Genomic DNA, 20,016 nt, shown 5'->3' on the forward strand with positions numbered 1-20,016 from the left:
CTGTTCTCAGTGCCCTCCACAATCAGGAAAGCAATGACAGATGCATCGCCAGAGGGTTAAGGTAGCTTTGGCAAAGGGCACTGTCAGTCATAATGATGTGGCTCCACCATTGTAGTTATAATGACAATACAGGATCCCAGCCTATGTGTAATACACAAGCAAATATGGAGTTATGAATAGTTGTTCTGAGCCACAATTTGTATTCTGGCTGTCATTAAAATATAAAATGATCTGTTAAAAAATACATACTAACAATACAGGGTGGGGGATCCTTGAATTCTAGCTGTTGCATTTCCCTGTTTAGCCAGACCCACTGTTCTGATTTGGCAATGACATTCCCAGTTGTTCCTCTGTCATTCCACTTTTTCAGCCACTTTTAAAATGTCCCAGTTTCTTTCTCCTCATTCCACCTTCCTCCTTTGTTCTCCAAACTAAGCTCAAAGTGCAGAAGCAGACTGCACTCCAATAAGTGGGCTGGAAAGAGCGGACAGAAAGGGTAGAATCTTACCTTTCCCAGTAGGTTCAGGCAAAAGAAATATACTGCAATGTCTCCTAGCTTGTGTGTTCCTCCTCATTAATAACATTTGCCTTCTTGAGCACACTGTCATGTTGCTTGGACACATGCATTCCCATTTTCATCTGTGAAATGTTGGCAGGTATGTGGACCTGCATTGGCAGCTAATCCAATTGCTTCAAGTCCAGTGTTACATTTTTTTTGGTGCAATGTTCTGGTTTGCATTAGCTGCAGCCTCTGAGTCACCTTCAAGATCAGCCATATGTTGCAATAATCTGATTGGAAAATTACAGGTATATCCACACTGCCAGAATTAAAGCGGTTTGACACTAATATTTGTAGTTTGGTGAGGTATTCAGCCTGGTCTGTCAGAATGCTCTGGTGCCTCATCAAAGTGCAAATCCCAGGACAGACTAATGGCAGTGTAAATTGGCTTCAAACTGCTTTAATTCTGCAATGTGGTTACACCTTACCAGTTTTAAAACTTTAATTTGATGCTGTTTTCAATATGATAGCATTAAAATATTTCACCAAACTACAAATCGTAGTTTCAAACTGCCTTAATTTTGTTTCAGTCTGTGATGTAAACCACACTGGGTCCTGTATAGGGAGAAGGCTGGGATATAAAAATGAAATGAAATAGTCAAACAAAACCAAGCAATGCCAGAGGATGCCCTGGGAGATGCTATGGAAAGCCACTATGGTAGTTCCAAACCTAGGCAAACCTTCAGGCACAAGAACAAGGTATGTGACTCAATTTAGCCAACTGAGCATCTGGCCCATTCCATTCCATTAATGTTTGGAGCATTGGCCCAGGAAATGAGTGCATAGCATGTAATAAGCATGAGAGTGAGGGTATTTGTTGATGTTCCTATGTATTTACAAGGCAACTTTGACTTATAGTGACACTGTCCCAGAGTTTCTTGGCAAGTTTCCTTTTTCAGAGGGGTTTAGCTGTTGCCTTTCTCTAAAGCTGAGACTTTCCCAAGGACGCCCAGTGCATCTCTGTGGATGAACACCATTTGAAACCCAGAGTCCTGATCCAGCATTCATATCATTACACCGTCTTGACTTTCAAATGAGATTATAGCAGGTTTTTGTGGGTTTTTCGGGCTATGTGTCCATGTTCTAGAAAAGTTTCTTCCTGACGTTTCACCAGCATCTGTGGCTGGCACCTTCAGAGAATGCTTGCCTGGAAAGGGCTTGGGTATATATATTGTGTGACCTGGAGATGCTGGCGAAATGTCAGGAAGAAACTCTTCTAGAACATGGCCACATAGCCCGAAAAACTCACAAAAAACTATGGATGCCGGCCATGAAAACCTTCAACTTCACATTATAGCAGTTATTTATCAAATTGCCCCCTTTTCCCCCTTCCACAGGCCATCCATTGGTTTCGCAGCTAGAACCAGCCCCGCCATTAGGCAAAGTGAAACTGCACAGAACAGCAACAAGATGTTGGAAGGAGAGAGACATGCATATTGCATGGTCTACCTTTTGGCTTCTTAGCTAGTCCACTGTTCTCAGATTCAGTGGATGATGCTGGCCTGTCACCAGGGTATAAACAGCTGGCTTCTGTATGCTGAATAGGAGGATGTCATTTTGTCCACAGGAGGTGGCAAAATGTCGTGAGACAGCCTCACAAGTATCCGTTCCTCCAGTAAATAAAACAAAATCACCTTTAATTCCAGAATACTACATTTTGTATTCTGCTTTTGGACTTGCTGCCCTATTCAGAGGTAGCTGGTAAGGCCCTTTTGAAGTGAGTGTCATAAATTCACATTAAATGTCACCATGTTTCAATTTCAGTTTCTGCTTCTGCACTGGCTGCCATATTCACAGGAAGTTGGAAAGAGGCACTAGTAATTATACAGCAGCAAGTTCTGTGAACTGCCAGTTCTTTGAGCATAAATACATAGAGGAAATTATTATCCTTGTGGTTTTTTTTCACCTTTCTATGTCTGAGTTTTACATTTAGACAATGATGGACATTGTTCATGGTTTACCTTTTATATGTTTGCTATGTGGATGTTTTGCTGTCCTAGAAGAGCTTACAAATAGACACCTTCAGGCTCCAGTCAGCAGAGAATTTGTGACAAGTAAACATGGGCGTGGTGTGGAATTGCATGGCAGGCATAGCAAACTAGACAATCACAGCAGTGTAGTAGTTTGAGTGTTGGGCCAAGACTCTGGGAGACTCATTCAGCCATGGAAACCCACTAAGTGACCATGGGCAAACTTCTTTCATACTGAGAGGAAGGCAATCACAAACTTCTGAATGAAACGTGTCCAAATAATCCTATGTAAATGTCACCATATATTTAGGTCAACTTGAAGGCATGGCAATCTAGATAGACTGAGGATAATCATAAATAGGGGTTAGCTGAAATAGCTTGGTGGTTTTTTTCCCCTGAGAAAACGGTTACTTTTTTAATCAAGCCATGTGTCACTGTAGCCAGATCTGACTTCTCAAGGAATGAGTACAGCTAGCACACTAAGTTCTAACTGTGTAAATGCATCCCTGGACACCACCAAAACCTGAGCATCCAGGCTCAGTTCTGAATCCAGGAGTATGCCCAAGCTGAAAAGCTAAGATTTTAGTGGGAGTGTAACCCTGTCCAGCACAGGCTGAATCTCTATTCCCTGATATCCTTTGTGACTGACCAGGAGCACCTTTGGAGATTATCACATGGGGATGGGATGGGATCAGGAACAAAGCAGATTTCTCTCCTGTCCTTATCACGATTGCACAAAAGCATTTCAGAGATCTTGCGCTTTGTCCCGTTATTTAAATGGAATTGTATTAACGTAATACAAAATAACAGGACAATTCCACTTCAATGATGGGACAGTGACAGGATATGCATGACATCATGTGAAAATTTCTCATGCGATCGCAGTTAATTGCCACCAGTTAATTCAGCAGTAACAGCAGGAGCATATTCTCCCGTCTAGTTCCTTGCAAATGCCATCTTCCAAGATGGCCATAGCTGTTTCTGTCTCATTGCCAGGCCTGAAGCCAAAAATAAGATATTCCAGACTGGCTGATAATGGGGTTCAGTGGTGTCACATGGTGCGCTAACTCATGCTGTCACCCCCCATTGACCTCTTCCCATACCACACCCATGCAGAATCCTTAGTAATGTTTTTTGCACTAATTTACTCAGAAATCAGAATACCCATATAATGTTGAATGTAATTGGTAATCGTTGTGACATAAACAACTAGCAAACTTAAAATTATGCTTTTAAATTACAATACCAAAATAAATGTGTTTCCATATACATAGTTTCATGTAGTTAAAGTGAAAAATTGTTAAAATGTGGTTGGTTAAAGTGAAAATTTGATAAACTTCTTTAAAAAACAAAACAAATTTTTTTAAAAAATAAATGTTGAAATTTTAAATTGCATTAAAAAAAAAACTTGGGGCCTCTCCTTTCTCCTCCCAGTGAGCCTCACCCCACTCACTATGGCGGGTTACAGACCTCTGAGAAGCGTCGGTCTGGCTCCACTTCCCCTTGCAGCGTCCGGGAACCGCAGCCTTTAAACCGCGCAGCTCCCGGACACTCCGAGGAAGGAGCACGGAAATTGCGCTCCTTCCTGGCCCCGGAAAAGATGTTGCGAGGCGCAAGGTGCCATTTTGTATGGACTCTGTCTGTAATAGGAGTAGGGGCGTCTAGAAGAGACGCCCCTTTTTCAAACTGGGACGTCCTCAGGATGTCCCTAATGGCGGTCTGTAACCCACCTTAGTCTATTCAGCATTTTAAAGAGATACAGGTGAATGCCACAGCCTGTTTTGGCCCAATGTATGAGGAGCAGTGGTGTCACCCTGCTTAGGGTGTCAACTGGTGTGGTCCGCACCCCCACACACACACACCCCAGTGATACCACTGGTGGGGTCCAGGGAGGATTTTTCAACAATGGCCTCACCCCAGCCTCTTTTAGACAAGATGATAACCTGCTTTACTGTGGTGAGGCATTCACTGTTCCCCTTACTTACTCCACCAGTCCCCCTCAGGTCACTTTTAAGAGCCAGGAAGGGCATGGGTCCAGCATGCATGTGCTAGGTCTCACTGCTCCAAGGATCATAGCCACATCCTCAGGTTGCACAAATTCTCATGGTGGCATATTTGTTCCTTGCCTTATATCTTTCCAAAAATACTGTGAGGTAGGTTACAGTAAGTTAGAGAAAGTAGCTCATGGTCACTCTATGATTTCATGGGGGCTGAATGGGAAATTGAACCCTGGCCTCTCTGGAACCAATCTGGCATTCTGGATGTTATGATCTCCTTACTTTTGCAAGGATGCAGCATGGAAGTGAGCCAAAAAGTACAGTGCAGAGAAGGACCAGAGAAGAGAAAAAAGAACTCTAGATATGAAAGAACAGAGTGAGTGACAGAACAAAAGGAATATGTGTGGAGAAATCAAACAAATATGCAAAAAATGTAGCAAAGAGGGGGGAAAATAGGACAGTGGGATGTCAACAAAGACACCCAACTGAGTGGATTGTTCACTAACTCACTGCCCTCCTGGTAGGTCTTTGGCAAGGTAAAAGGCACGCAACCTACTGCTCTGCTCCTCACCTGGCCTCATTTCATCACTGGTTTCTCTTCCTAGGAGTATGTGCCTCAGGCAGTCTACCAAGTGACTGCTGTGCTGCATCACCATGGCAGAGTCTGCTGTGCCAGATGCCCTACTCTTTCTCAGTCATGACATAAACTTGGCAGGCCTGTAGTCTCATCCAGCCCACCACAGTACTCAGTGCTAGAGACACAGCCAAAACCCATCTTAGGTGGTGTTCTCATCCCTGAGGTTTGCTAGATAGGCAGGTAATACAGGTGTACATGATGTCAGTATGAGTCACACTGAGGTTTCCCTTGCTGTCTTGTTGCAGAGTTTAAGGAAGGAAGGAAGGAAGGAAGGAAGGAAGGAAGGAAGGAAGGAAGGAAGGAAGAGAAAGAAAGAAAGATTATAGCATCTTCTTTTTATCCCTCTTGGCATAGTTAAATGGAGGGCAATGCAGCAAATCACATTTTTAAGTGCCAAGAGAACTCCTTCATCTCTGTGTGGGAGTTTTAGCAATATTGAATTTTTCAATAAAATAATTAACAGCCTGCCTGAGGACAACAGCGGAAAATACCATCCCCTCGCCTTTGGTCCCCTGCTTTCCTTCATTGTGTGATCTCTTGGGGAATCCTTTTGTTCTTAAATTTAATGAAAAGGATTTTTCTCTGTTTCCAAAGGACAAGTGTGCTGGCTGAGTAGCCTTTTTGTGAGGCCCACACAGGACAGCTGGAACCTTACTACACAATTTTGTTATGCATCTGGGAGGCAATCAGCACAGATCTCATTATTGTGGCACAGGTAATTGGCTTGTCTACTCATGGAGCATCTACAAACAGTTATTGCCTTCCTTAGATTATTTGACCAAAGATGCTTAAAAGCAGGAGATGTGTCTCTCATCAAAACAGCCAATGAGCAACACTTCAGGGGCCTAAATCTCCCTCAAGTAGTAATCCTGTGACTACGCTAATAGCACTTCACATTGGAGATGGGGCTCATAAGGCTGCTGCATAGAAATAAATAAATAAATACCTGCACATTGAGATTATGCACCATAATCCACTTTAGCTTTCTGATTGACATGCTAGTTTTTTGAGTGGAGAAAACTGTGTACATGGATGAGCTTTCATTCAGTCATGCGAACCTCCACTTGAAGTCTGAAGTGACACAGCCCAGAAACAGGTTTACCAGGTGGGTTTTGGATCATTAGAAGTCATGAAACACAGAGTTACAAGCTATTTTTAGGAACATCTGCTATTGTGGCTTCTGAGAGGGAGTGTTGTCCAGGAAAAACCTTGTAATCTTTCAGGTTTTCTACACTTTCAGCCCCTGCTCTTGCTTTTCATAGAAGAGATTACAAGCTAGGACATAGTCCCAAGACTGCATCTCTCCTTAATCGTTATGCTGGATATGAAATCCTGTGGAATGGAGATGATGGCTTGAATCAAAGAGTCCAAGCTGTACATACATTGTTTAGAGTATGAAATATTATTAAACGTTGTCAGGTTCCCTACATTGTAGAGAAAAAAATCAAAATGCATTGATGGTTTGAGTTGCAAACCTAAAAGTTGGAGATGGAACCTATTTATTGAATGTATTTCCACTAGGGATGTAAGGCATCACCTATTTCATCCAGACATATAAGGATGAATACAAGGGAGTGCTGAAATGTTCTCAGCCTGACTAATAAGGGAATGATCTAAAGCAGTGAAACCTACTGCTTTGCTGCTGTTATTGAAAATACATTCGCCCCTCCAGTTCCATGGACTTGAGATCTGCAGACTTGGAAAGGGTGATTGCCATTAACGGCAATGCGGTGCATGCCCGTGGCATGCTCCCCGCATGCATGTGCCTCATTCAAGCCTATGGGGCTTGAATCTGCGCAATATTTGGAACTCGCAGGGGGATCCCCCACGAATTCCATAACAGATCCCCCATGAGTTCCAAGGGCCAACTGTACACAAAAAATCGAAGGCTTTCATATTTTTTGTGGGTTTTTTGGGCTATGTGGCCATGTTCTAGAAGAGTTTGTCCCTGGTGCTTTGCCAGAACCTGTGGCTGGCATCTTCAGGTGCCATCTCTGAAGATGCCAGCCAGCCGTGCTGGCGAAACGTTGGGAATAAACTCTTCTAGAACATGGCCACATAGCCTGAAAAACCCACAAAAACTATGTACGTGAAAAATCCCTTCTTTCCAAACTCTTTTAAAGGTTTGGAAACAAGAACTTGTCAGATGGAGCAATATCTGATGCATAGTGTGGAGCGTCTATGCACTCGGATCCTGAATTCTTCAAAACAGTCATAATCTTGTCAGCCGTGTGGGCAGGTATATGATTGTACAAAAAGAGAACACCTTTCTGCAGCTTCACTCACTGTTTTTCCTTCAATGCCTCCTTTAATTAGCACAGCAAATTAGAGGAGTATTCTTCATTAACTGTTTGGCCTTTCTGAAGATAGGTATTCACCAAAATACCTTCCTTATCCCTAAAACTATAGCAATGACCTTTCCTGATGACCTTTGAGTCTTGAATTTCTTTGGCCATGGAACTCCCAAGTGCTGCCACTGCAAGGACTATTGTTTGGTCTCCAGATCATAGTAATGTAACCATGTTCCATCAACAGTGATCAGTCATCCCAAAAAAATCTCACTAGATTGCTCAAAATGCTACAAAATCAACTTGGAGGTATCCACTCAATTTTGTTTCTGGTCAGCATTCAAACATTTCAGCACCCACTTGTATTATAGCTTCTACATAACCAACTACTCATGCATTATAAAGCCAATGTGTTCCCAGGATATCTTTAGTGTCTTAGCAATTGTTTTAGCTGGTCTGCCAAAATCAGATTATGAACATGCTCAATGATCTCAGTACACTATTAAAGGCCTCCTAGACCTTACTACATCTTCGGTCTCAAAATCTCCACTACTTCTTCACAATTGAATATGAAGGGCACTTGCCACTCAGTGTTTGCATACACTCGTGGATTTCATTCTGCAGGAACAGGAAATCTATGGCAGCCCAGAGTTCAGCATTTGAAATGTCCACACTTTTCATTCACATAGTTCTATCAATGATCTGGGGAAAAATCAGAAATTAGAGGTATGATCCTGGAAATAGGTAATTTTCAATACAAAAAAACCCCCAACACTCTTTCAAGCTTTAGTGACAAAATTATGCTAAGGTTTTTAAAAGTGAGTTGGGCCAAGAACCCTCAAAACCCTGCAGCAGAAGAAAATTAATATTCCTCTGCAGTATTCTTGTATTCAACATTGTGAAGATGAATGAGGAAAAATACATTGTTGTTGTTGCAGGAAACAGTATTTTCTATCCAAAAAATCCATTTACTGTCCAGAAAACAGGAGAAGGATCACACACAAAAAAAATCCATATCTTATTCTCTGAAGACTAATTCTTCCAGAACCCTTTGGAATATTTGAATGTGATTGTGTATGTGCCTTCAAGTAGCCTGTCAGCTTATGACTGCCTCTGATTCTGCTTCACTTCCAAGATGAGACAGGATCTGGTGCCATTAGGACCCATGGGAGATGCGTACCACACCAGGTGACACTATCAGAGAGGGTGACACTAGGCAGCAGTAAGATGTCCCAAGGTCTCTCCCTTGGAGAGAAAGGGGGACCTCTTCTTGGGATGCTGCTCCCCTGTGAGGGGAGGGTGAGGGCAAAGGTGAAGCTATGGATCTTTCTCTCTGCTCCTCCCTCCCATTGCCTCCTCCTTCTGATTTGTTTGGTTCCTTTCCATAGTTGTCCTTTAGAAGGCAGCTGTTTGATGTGACTTTGTTTTCCCTTGCTCGTGGGACATTCTGTCTTTGCTGTCTTGGCTAGGTGAGGGACCATGTCGACAGGATGCTAGGTTTCCTGGGGTAAGACCCTCTTTCCCATCTGCACTCCCATCCCAAGAAATCCATAGAGATGACACCATAAATTATCACACTGGGTAACAACAACTAGTGTCAACCCCAGTGACACCCACTGCCTTTAAGGTATTTAGGCATCTGAATACCAGAAGAAAATTGCACAACATCCTGCCAGGTCTCTTATTCATCCAGGACTTCTGAACAGTCAAGAAAACCATTTTTTTAACCCAGAAACAAATAATTAGGAATATTCTTTCTATCCCTAATTTCCACTGTGGTTATATTGCTGCAGGCTGGGGCACCTATCATTAATGATGATTTATGACTGAGATACTCTTCTTCATAAAAGTGAATGGTATGGCTTTTCCGCTCTGTGTAAGGACATTTCCACATACATTTAAAAAAGTCTCTGGAAGTATTGAGTGTTTCCAGGTGGCGGAAGTGATTTTGTTGGTTTTGATTGTACTTGCATGTCCATGACTTTGCATCCAGTCTCTTTTTTTGAAATATGCTAGATTTCCTACCTACCTCCCCTTTCCTGTGTCCATTTCCCTTGCACTGATCATATGTTAGGTTTTGGCTAACAAGAGCGTTCTGTGATCAACTCACATACAGCAAGGGAAGGCACAAGGTAGACAAGATTTTCTGTAGGATATCAGGATGAATGAAAGAAAATGAGCAAAGATCCCTGAACTTTTGTTTGTTTGTTTGTTTGTTTAATAAAATTTAGAACAGTATGATCCCATGTCTTGATACAATGCAGTCCACATATATGCGGGACCAGTTTTGCTTACCTGCACCTGGAAAAAAGGTCTCTTTAGGCATCTGGGGGTCCTCTAGCATGACTCTATGATCAATATCTGCCAGAAATATAGAGTTCACTGTTAACTGTGGTTTCATTTATCTTCAATAACCATAGGAACACATCCCCCACAGATACGGGGCTCATACTGTACTGCCAATTTGAAGAATAATGGTGGCAGGAGGAGAAAGGATATGTTGTGTTGAAAGCCTGCAAGCCCTGTTTAATTTTGGTATTTGGATCAAAATTCTGGATTCAGAATTCTTTCATTTTAAGTGTATGCCCTTTTCACCACTTTCTGGTTAAGGTTCCAAAATAGATCCCATAAGCGCAAAATTTACCCAGCCATGGTATATTGTAGTGCTTCTTAAGCTGCCCGATGTGAGGGACTAGCAATTTGCTCCCGATGTACCAGAGATAGGGACCAGATTTGTGTCCAGAACTCTTTCTTTCTTCTCTGGAAACTAACTGCGAATTAGCAGCCAATAGTTTGCAGAGTGGCACCAATCCATTGGTCATGCTTTGAGCAGCACTGGTATACAATACAACAGTCTTGGCTAAGAAATGCTGTCATTTGGGTAAACAGACCTGGCCAGGAGTGTACAGGAGGGGTCACTGCCATCTCGAGAATAGCCAGTGGACATATGTAAAGTGGCTAGAAAAAGGGGTGTGAAAGTTACCCAAGGATGTCTTATTCATACAGTTTTTATTGTGGGTGGGCTATAAAAGCAGATGAAAATGGGAACAAAATTTATCACGGTGCTTATAAACAAAGCAGAAGGGATCATTTTAATGTGAGCAATATCCAGGAGCCATCCATTATCCCACTCGACGGCAATCTAAATTACATTGAGGTAGTTAAGACTGGCAACTTCAGACTTAGGGCCTGCTGTAGTTTTGAAATGCTGGGCTCTCAGAGAAGTGTACTAATAAAGCCCATGGTAATCATAAAGTTAATGAGATGAAAGGAATGGGTTTCCAATGCCGTAAAATGCAAATGCTGCTGGCGTGGAAAGCAGGCCAGAGACAGCCCACCACATTTGCAAAAGGACACTGGAGAGACAAACAAAGGCCAGAAAGTATGACCAAGTTAAACATGCAGCTTTGGATTCTTTCCCTCCATTAAACAGACTGGCACCTCCAGTTCAGACTCATCCACAATTTTAGATGGAGCAGATGGTAACTCTTTGCCTCTAGTAGGTCCCAATTACAGGTGAGCATTCTAAGTCGAAACTGAAAAAAAGAAGTGTAAAATCATTCCCTTTGCCTTGAGTCATAATAAAATAAAATAAAATAAAATAAAATAAAATAAAATAAAATAAAATAAAATATAAACGAAACCAAGAACAAAAAAGTATATAATCCACTTGGGGCTTTAAAAAAACCAAAATGCAAATGATAAAATGAGATTGGCTTTATGCAAATATTACAGGGATAGGACCCTTATAGTAATCTTATTTTCTTCAATCTTTTCACTTCAGAAAAAAAAACCTTCCATACCTGGCTGTCTCTGATTAATCTCTATGGGTGAACCCATTCTGCAGAATATGGAATATGTCTATGAATAATGTGTTTGAAGACCTCCCAGTCTACACTAGAAATCTCAGCTGCTATTAGTTTCTCAGCTCAGTGGCATAAGAGACATGTGAGAAGCACAAGCAGATGCTGAGGCTAATTTTCAAAACAATAGTGTTCTCACAGCACATGCATACTTACACCTTAGAGACGCTCAGCTATTTTTTGTAAAACTAGTGCCCATACCTTCAAGTTTTGAAAGTGTAACACTGCCTTATTACTGAATCAGACCACAAGTCCTTCATTTAGCAGTGATGTTGTTTCAGATTTCGGGGAGCGGTCCTTCCCAAGACAACATGAGCTTCTTTTTAATTCGATATGACAGCTGTTGAACTAGGAATCTCCTGCAGGCAAAGCATCTACTCTCCCACTGACCTATGGCCATCACCAAACACATCTGCCATTACTTGCAGTTAATATGCTTCCACTGAACAATGAAAGGAACACATTGCTGACATATATTGCTGACATATATATTAATCTAGGGAAGGAAACAGCAAAAAGGGTGCGTCTTTCAGTGGCTTCATAATAGCAGATGTTGCTGGACTGTAAGTCCCAGCAGCCCTAGCCAGCATAATCCATGGTACGGGATTCTGGGAGCTAAAGTCCAACAATGCCTGGAGGCCAATGTGATTCTCACCCTTGAGTTAAATTAACCACAGGTTATGGTCTCTGCCACCAATTATTAGAAGTCTACATTGCCCAAGGCATTACCTCTTATTCATATTGCATTTGTTGTGGTATTATTGGAATCAGATCACAATTATGTATGTGGGAGCCAGAGATTAACACGGCAGGCATGTATATATAAACATTCTTTTTAGCCAGCCTTTTAAGAGCATGAGAGTAAAACTCCTGCTGATTTAGAAGTAACTTGGGCCTCGATGTTTTCTCATAAACACAGGGAGGCAGGGGGTGGGGAAAGATAATAAGCAGATTAGAGAAATCCCTTTTATAAAATAAAATCCATAATAAATCTTGTTTGGAATATGAATAAATCATTTTTTTGCCATACATAATTCATTGTTCTCAAATAACAACCTCAGAAATCAAGCAGGCTGCGGGCACTTTCAATAGCCTTTTTTGTTGTTCATGTTGTTTCTTGCAGCTATGAACAGATTTCAGGAGAACTGTGCCCTTTTACATCAACAGAGAATATGACTCCACTCATTTCATTATAGCGACACACTTATATATAAAGTTGTAATCACTGTAGATTGCTAGTATGTGTCACATTCATTAGTGGAACATGTTTCCCTCCTAACCATTGGCAGAAAAACAACATTATGGCTATTATATACTGAGAGAAGTCAGAGGAAGACGACATATAGGGAGCCCTTACTTCCTACTATAACACATAATTCTGCAACCAGAAAGTCAAATTTCTACAATTAAAATGAAGGCGCAAGTATGGCATACCTTTTTTTATTTTCTTCTTCAACAAACTTGAGTAAGAATGAGAATCTGCAGAATGTGGATTGTGTCAACAGCCTCCGCTAGTCCTGTGTGAGGCCACAAACCCCTTTATTTTGAAATGAATCTTTCAAAATGCCTCCATGCTTTTGCATTAGGAAAATTTTAAGGCGCTCTTAGGTAAAATATGCCAATTGCAGTCCCAGTTTGGAAAACAAATTTTTACTTTTGTTAGGTGTATAGAAACCTCAAAGAGTAAAGGACTGAGACCTCCTGGATTTTAGTAGGAAGTATCTTTTTGTTTTGCTAATGGAATTTAAATTTCCTGGACTTTAAAATGCTTTGTTTCTCAGTGCCTCATGGCCAGAAGGATAAAGGGCCTGCCTGCATAGCTATCCCCCCATACTCAGAACATCACCAGCAACATCTTGATAAAATGTAAGCCTATGACTAACGCCGGCATAACATTTCTTCCTATATGATTTTTAATACCTTTGCCTTATGAGGAAGTTAGTCGAGCTTCAAAAGCTTGTGACATATATTTTATGCATTTTGGTTGGCCCAATAAAGTAAATAAAGTATCACTGTTCTGTGGATTTTGGATGTTATTGTACTTTCCTATATGGCCAACACAGCTACTGCTGGATATGTTAAAGAGATACAGAATACTATAGCAAGTAAATCCATGACCCCATGACTGCTCTGTTTACTCCACATTGACTGCTGATGAGCAACTCTGAGGCCCCTTCATTATCTTTAAACCATCCTTGAAATGGGTAGCCCTTCAAACAGAAACAGGACATATGGCTGCACTGTCAATTATACATTCAATAACCTGGACACTGAGGTCATTAAATGAGGCTTGCAGAGGAGGTACTGGCCTTAAGACATTTGACAGTAAATTTAAAAATGGGATCCCCCTCTAACTTTCTTTTCCTTTCCTCTGGAATATGCTTCCTCAGAGTGTGGTGGGGTCTCCTTCTTTGGAGGTTTTTAAACAGAGGCTGAATGGCCATCTCTCAGGAGTGCTTTCATTGTTTGTTCCTGCATGGCAGAGGGTTGGAATGGATGGGTCTTGGGGTCTCTTCCAACTCCATGGTTCTGTGATTCTGCCTTTCTCTGCTTCCCTGCTTGCTTTTTGCCACTGCCTGCTTTCATGATCAGCCAAGACATAATAAGGGAAAGGAATCCATAGTTCTAGATTAACTATCGCTTGCATTTCTTCAACATTGTCCTGCTCTGCATGCAGTCAAGGAAGAAAGGCATAGTCTATGAAGAATTACTCGTCGGCTGCCATGGCAAAATATCTGCTGTTATTATTTTTAATTCATGCAGTTCGACACCAATGAAAGTTGACCTGCAGTTTGGGAACAACTTAAAAGACAGCTCAGCATTCTTCACATTTTTCTGTTTTCCTGTTCTTTTTCAATAGCTTATTTGTGTTTGATCACTTGTTTCTCTTTGTCTACTTCTAGTGGATATTGTATTGTAAACAGAGTAGTGAGAGTGTTCATTGGGGGTGGGGGGAGATGGTATTTTAATTAATAGCTTCATCTTCCTAACTGGTGATCACATCACCAAATGCAATAAATCACTCCATTAAACTTTGCCCATACACATCACACTCTGCTCTCTCAAATGTGCACAGTATGGATGATGGCTTTTAATATGCAGTGATTCAAGAATGGCCAGCCTTCCTCCCATAGTAAAAAGGCCAAACCAGGAACAAAGAGTGGGATACAACTCAGGAATAACTACAATGGGTAGTATTCCATCCAAAGTGAGGCACTTGTAAACAGGGACGGCTCATCCATATAGGTGAACTTGGCAGCCGCCTAGGGTAGAAAAATTTAGGGGAGATGTAGCGGCTTTTTTGTATAATTTTTTGTGTAATTAAACAATATTAAAGTGAAAACTCATTACAGCAAGCGATGTAAAAGCAAGCTACCGTATGTCAGTTTCTTTGTACAATGGCCAAAACATAAATGTGCAACCCCCTTTGTTCGTGGTATAGTCACATGGTACATCATCCACCTTCCACATGCGCCTTGAATGTAACCTCAAGGTCAACAGCCCCTTCTCCTCTCACCGTCTACCCGCCTTACCCTTGGTGCCACAACATGGAATGCGAGTCGCCCGTCGTCTTGAGTTTACTGTTTACAACAAACAAACTAGTCTGTTCTCATGTTTTGCATTTTTGGTAGTGAACATGCAATAGTGTTTCAGTGTTTGTGTTTGATTTTAAGTGTTTGCCTAGTACGTTTAATACTGTGCTGCATTCTTACAACAAGTTTTAAACTAAGTAACTAAGTAATAAACTATTTATTATTACATTATTTTACGAGATAGACGGGTACACGGTCACTCTGTATCCTATGTCTTTTATCACTACGTAATCAGAAATCAGAAAAAGAATGTTGTTCTGTAAAAGGCAATAAATTAGGCTACAGAGACAATACAAGCAGAAGTCTAAAACTTTAACAAAAGAAGACAAACTACTTATATTGACTAAACCTATGTTTTATGACATGTTTAGCTTTAACAAATGAAACAACGAAAATCAAGGGGTGAAAATAATTATGAGGGGTGACAGGGGGTACCAAAATATTTCTCACTAGGTTGGCCCTAGGTTGTAAACCAGGTGAAATTATTGCCCATTTATTCAAAGACATAGCCATGTTAGTCTGGAAAATCAGTGGGATCTAGTAGCATCTTTAAGACTCAGAGAAAGAGGTTGGTAGCATAAGTTTTCGTAGACCGAGGGGTTGACAGAATGCCCCTTGGAGTGACATCCCCTGCCCCTTTCCTTGCCGGATTAGAGTCACAGCAATAGCACTCTGCGCCCCCAATCCAGTGCTTTGCCGCTGCTAGAAAGAACAGCAAAATACCGCTCCTTTTAGCACTGGCAAAAAGGTGCCCTTACTGCCATAGTGGTGGCTTTTTGCTGTTTCTTCAGTGCAGCGTGTCTAAATGCTCTGCTGAAGAAATGATGTGGATCCACCTGCCGTCTGGTTGGCCTGGCAGTTTCCTGGTGGCTTGGGGTGGAGTTGAGGCATGCAGCATGCGGTCACCACCACCCCACTCCACACTGATGACAGCCCTTTTGGCCGGTCTGCACAGCCCCTATGTCTACTTCATCAGATGCACCTTATGCTATCATCGTTTTTCTCTCAGTCTCAAAGGTGCTACAAGAACCCTTTGCATATTGCCCATTTCTATCACTGGAACACAAAGCTGCTTAACTTTTGCTAGATTGTGCACCATAAAAACAAGCCTATATTTCCCAATCTGCTTCACCATTTAATTTATTTATGTGTATACATTTCCAGGTCCAAACTGCTTTGCAGGAACCACCATCATTCCGGCTGGCATCGAAGTGAAAGTGGACGAGTGTAACATCTGCCACTGTCACAACGGGGACTGGTGGAAGCCTGCTCAGTGTTCCAAACGTGAATGCCAAGGCAAGCCGGCTGCATAGGGCCAATTCCCAAGGAACAACAAGTACATATCCAACGCGACGGCTTCTACACTGCACATGTTAAATTCTGCCTGCTGCAGTAGGGTCACCAGCAAAATCTTTTAGAGTTAAACAAAAGTGACTATTTTACTAATGGTCGAGCTCTCCTCTCTCTCTCTCTCTCTCTCTCTCTAAAAAATCCTATATAGCTATTTAACCTACTATGGCAAGCAGCGCACATTGATGGTGTGGGTTAGGAAAGGAACATTCTACAGACATTCTTCCTCTGGTGATACCTCCAACCTGCCAACAGAGCATATTTTAGCTCTTCACATCTGTGACATCAATATCATTAACACTTTTGTGAGTTTCAGCAACTTTCTCTTTTTTTCCTCGGAGCCAGGGTAGTTGGAACATGCAAGCTAAACAAGGATGATTCATTTTAAAATGCACTTTTTAAAACCAGTGGGAGAGGGGATCTGGAAAGAAGAAAAACTTTCAAGAATACAATGGATGCACAGATATACAGTGACCAGGCATGCTAGGAGCCATCTGTATATGTTATGCTTTCTCCACTACGTGGGGACAATTGAATAGAAAGGTACACCATAATCACAACAGATATACCCTAAAATATTGGACTAAGGTATCAGGCAACTGTGTGTAGGCAGATAACCGCAATGTTCTCGAAAGAAATTGTGTGACCCAAATCAAATACTCAATGACGTCCCAAATGCCTCTTTATTACATTACTGTTTCTTTTCACATCACTTCCTTTGCCATAAAGGGAGATGAGGAACTTCAATCTTCTGGATTGCCAATTTCCCTTCCTTCTCCTCAGCCACTCTGCAGAGAAAGGAAAGGGAAGCTTGTTTGAGTAATGAAGGCAGGTGTTACTCTAGGCAGACCACAGAACCACACAGCCAGATGTAAGTACAGGTAGACTGCAGAAACATAACCATCTCCCTCTCTCCATCTCTTTTGCCCCTTCTCCCCAGGCTCTGAACAGACTGAACTCCAGTGTAGAAATAAACAGGTCTTAAGGGGAAATAATTTATATGATTGTAGAACAAATCATCCATTAGGGTTTCTATCCAAAACTAAAATATATTGTTATGCCTCAGTATGTCATCAGTACACTGTTTTTTTAAAAAAGCTTTGGAATCACGCTAAAGACACATTTCATCTTACATTTCTGATGCACCAAGCTTCAGTTGGACCTAAGGAGAATAGGTCCATGTTTAATCCAATGCTGTTGCTTCTAGAGTTCAAATGTTATTCTCTGCCACTTCCCTGGAGTCCTCTCTGTGTTGACCTTGTTTTCTTACCATCTGTGTTTTGCTTCCTATGGATTAGTCTTCTTTGCCATTGCCTGCTCTTACTGAAGGTCATGACAATATTATGGGCTAATTCATGTTTTGAAAGACTGCCCCATGCTTACTCCTCAGGAATAGATCTGAATATGGAACAGGTCTTCATGCTGTTTTGTTTTTTTCAAGCTTTAAAATATTTGACAGTGCAAACATGTTAAAAATCCAAAAGGCTCTTAGGAAAGCCTCCTGCTGTAGTAACAATAACTAACATGTGGCACCACAAAACAAATTATAAACATGCCCAACCATTTAAATTCAGAGTTTGATGTACTTTGCCTCATGTTCCATGGAAAGAAATTTATGAGCCCTGGTGGTGCTGTGGTTAAATGCCTGTACTGCAGCCACTCACTCACAAATCACAAGGTTGTGAGTTCAATACGAGCAAAAGGGCTCAAGCTCGACTCAGCCTGGCATCCTTCTGAGGTCACTAAAATGAGTACCCAGCTTGTTGGGAGCAATTAGTTTATAGTTGTAAACTATTTAGGGAGTGCTTAAATGCACTGATAAGCAGTATAGAAATGTACTTGCTGCTTGCTATTATTGCTATAAAGAAATTTCTGTTTCCAGTAAATTAACCAGAAATCCAAAGCCAGAACCTGAAATCATGAAGACAGTTTAATTAACCTGAGATAAGCCTTCCCTCACTGACAACCAGCATGCTTTAGTTGGCCTATGACTCTGGAGACCAAAGTTTGTATGCCTGCTGAGCCATAAAACTCCCTGGGTGACCTTGGGAGACTCACACTCTCTCAGCCTCAGAGGAAGGCAAAGGCAAACAAATCCTGCCAAGAAAACCCTGTGATAAGGCTGCCTTGGAGTTGCCATAAGTCAGAAATTACTTGAAGGGACACAACAACAAGCCTGCCCTCATCCCCATTTCAGTGTAGTTTGGATATTTGTTCCATTGCTCTAAGTTGTCAAAACTGTTTTACCACACATCCAGTAGAGATGGGCCATCAAAATGTAACCTGCAGCTATAGTACTTGAAGTGTACTTGAAGTTAATGAAGCATGAAAAAAGGAAGAAAATGCTGTTTTTTCTTTTTAAACTTGGCCAGGACACCATTGCTGGAATAGAGAGGTGTAAGTCCATGTTACACCTGTATATGTATTTTCATGTTTATTGCTAGGGAAGGTATTCACTGTCACGCACTTGCCATAACCTCACAACCATTGAGCACGCTTGACTCTTCTGAGACCTCTCCTATTCCAGCCATTTATTGGCCAATGGAGAATAGGAGGCAACCACACAACATCTGTCTATGTTCCTGCAGCTGAATGTATGTTTACCGTCATTCTCCAACACCTCTGAGATCCCAAAAGATGATGCCATGCTGTGGGCAGCTGCAGAAACATAGCTGGATTCTGTGTGACTGTCTCTGATCCTCCGATGGCCAATAAATGGCCATTGGAGGAGCACAGGAGACAGCTAAACTCTGCTTGTGGGGAAGAGGAGGATTTAGTGGAATGTAAAATTCCCCTAAAATTATTTTTGGTGGAATTTTACATTCCACTGGATGATGCAGAATCTTGGCCCACATTAATTATAGCTAAAGCTTATAGCATCACTATAGAATCTCTCTAACAGTAAACTCTTACTGCAGCCATGTAAATCAGAAAAGCAATCAAGCCATTCAATAGAGTCATGTACATCCTACCCTGCACGCATTCTCCAGCATTAGGATATGAATAATGCATGTTCCACATATGAGAAAAATCAAAAGGGGTATACCTCAATGGTTCAACAGTTGCTTTTCATATAGAAGGAGCTAGTATGGGGCACTGGCATTGGCATCCTTACTCAAAAGTATCTCAGAAGCACCCCTTTCTGTGACCCTCAGAAGATGCTGCCAATAAGAAAGGAAATCAGTGATCTAAAAATATCAGTTTGATACCAGGCACTTCCAGGTGCTTCCATGTTCCAGAAATAGAAATAATACAACAATGTGAGGTTTCAGGGTTGTGAGGTCTGAATAATGAAACAATGTGCCATAGGCCAACAGTATTTAGAACTCTACACAGTCGCTTCTGTTAGGATCTCTACTCATAACTCTCCAAATCTTTCCATAGTCTTCTTTTGTTCAAGTGACAAATATTCATGAACTTGAAAGTTTGGAGCCCCAATGAACAGCCAGCTAAGTGATGTTAATGGCTTAAACAAACAAACAAGTTATGCTAAGCATTATAGATGGTAAAGCGAAAATCCCCAGGGGAGAAAAAAAACCCAAAACGCCAACTTCCTTCCCTAGCTGACAAACAGATTCTAAGAGTACAACAAAATGAGCTCCCAAGTAGGGCCCACGGTGTTTTGCCTAACTCCACTGTGGTATTGGGACAGCCTTTTAAAAAAATGACTACACCATTTGCGGAGCAAGCCACATCTCTTCTTATTAGGCACATAGGCAGAGACATGAACATGTGTACATGCACTTCCATGGCAACAGG

The 20,016-nt window shown here is 41.5% G+C and overlaps 1 protein-coding gene across 1 annotated transcript in view; it reads left to right on the top strand.

The window, feature by feature from the left end:
• The window catches only part of LOC149305342 (von Willebrand factor C domain-containing protein 2-like), a 150,086-nt gene extending 131,762 nt beyond the window's left edge, over positions 1-18,324 (top strand). Inside the window, exon 4 of the mRNA XM_089477948.1 lies at positions 16,072-18,324. Within this exon, the coding sequence (XP_089334074.1) occupies positions 16,072-16,220 (149 nt within the window). The 3' untranslated portion in view covers positions 16,221-18,324. The remainder of the gene's footprint in view (positions 1-16,071) is intronic.
• Positions 18,325-20,016: the final 1,692 nt, after the last annotated feature.

The sequence above is a fragment of the Sceloporus occidentalis genome, unplaced genomic scaffold, assembly GCF_023333645.1.
Source record: "Sceloporus occidentalis isolate IW3139 unplaced genomic scaffold, rSceOcc1.0.p SCAF_12, whole genome shotgun sequence".
NCBI lineage: Eukaryota > Metazoa > Chordata > Lepidosauria > Squamata > Phrynosomatidae > Sceloporus > Sceloporus occidentalis.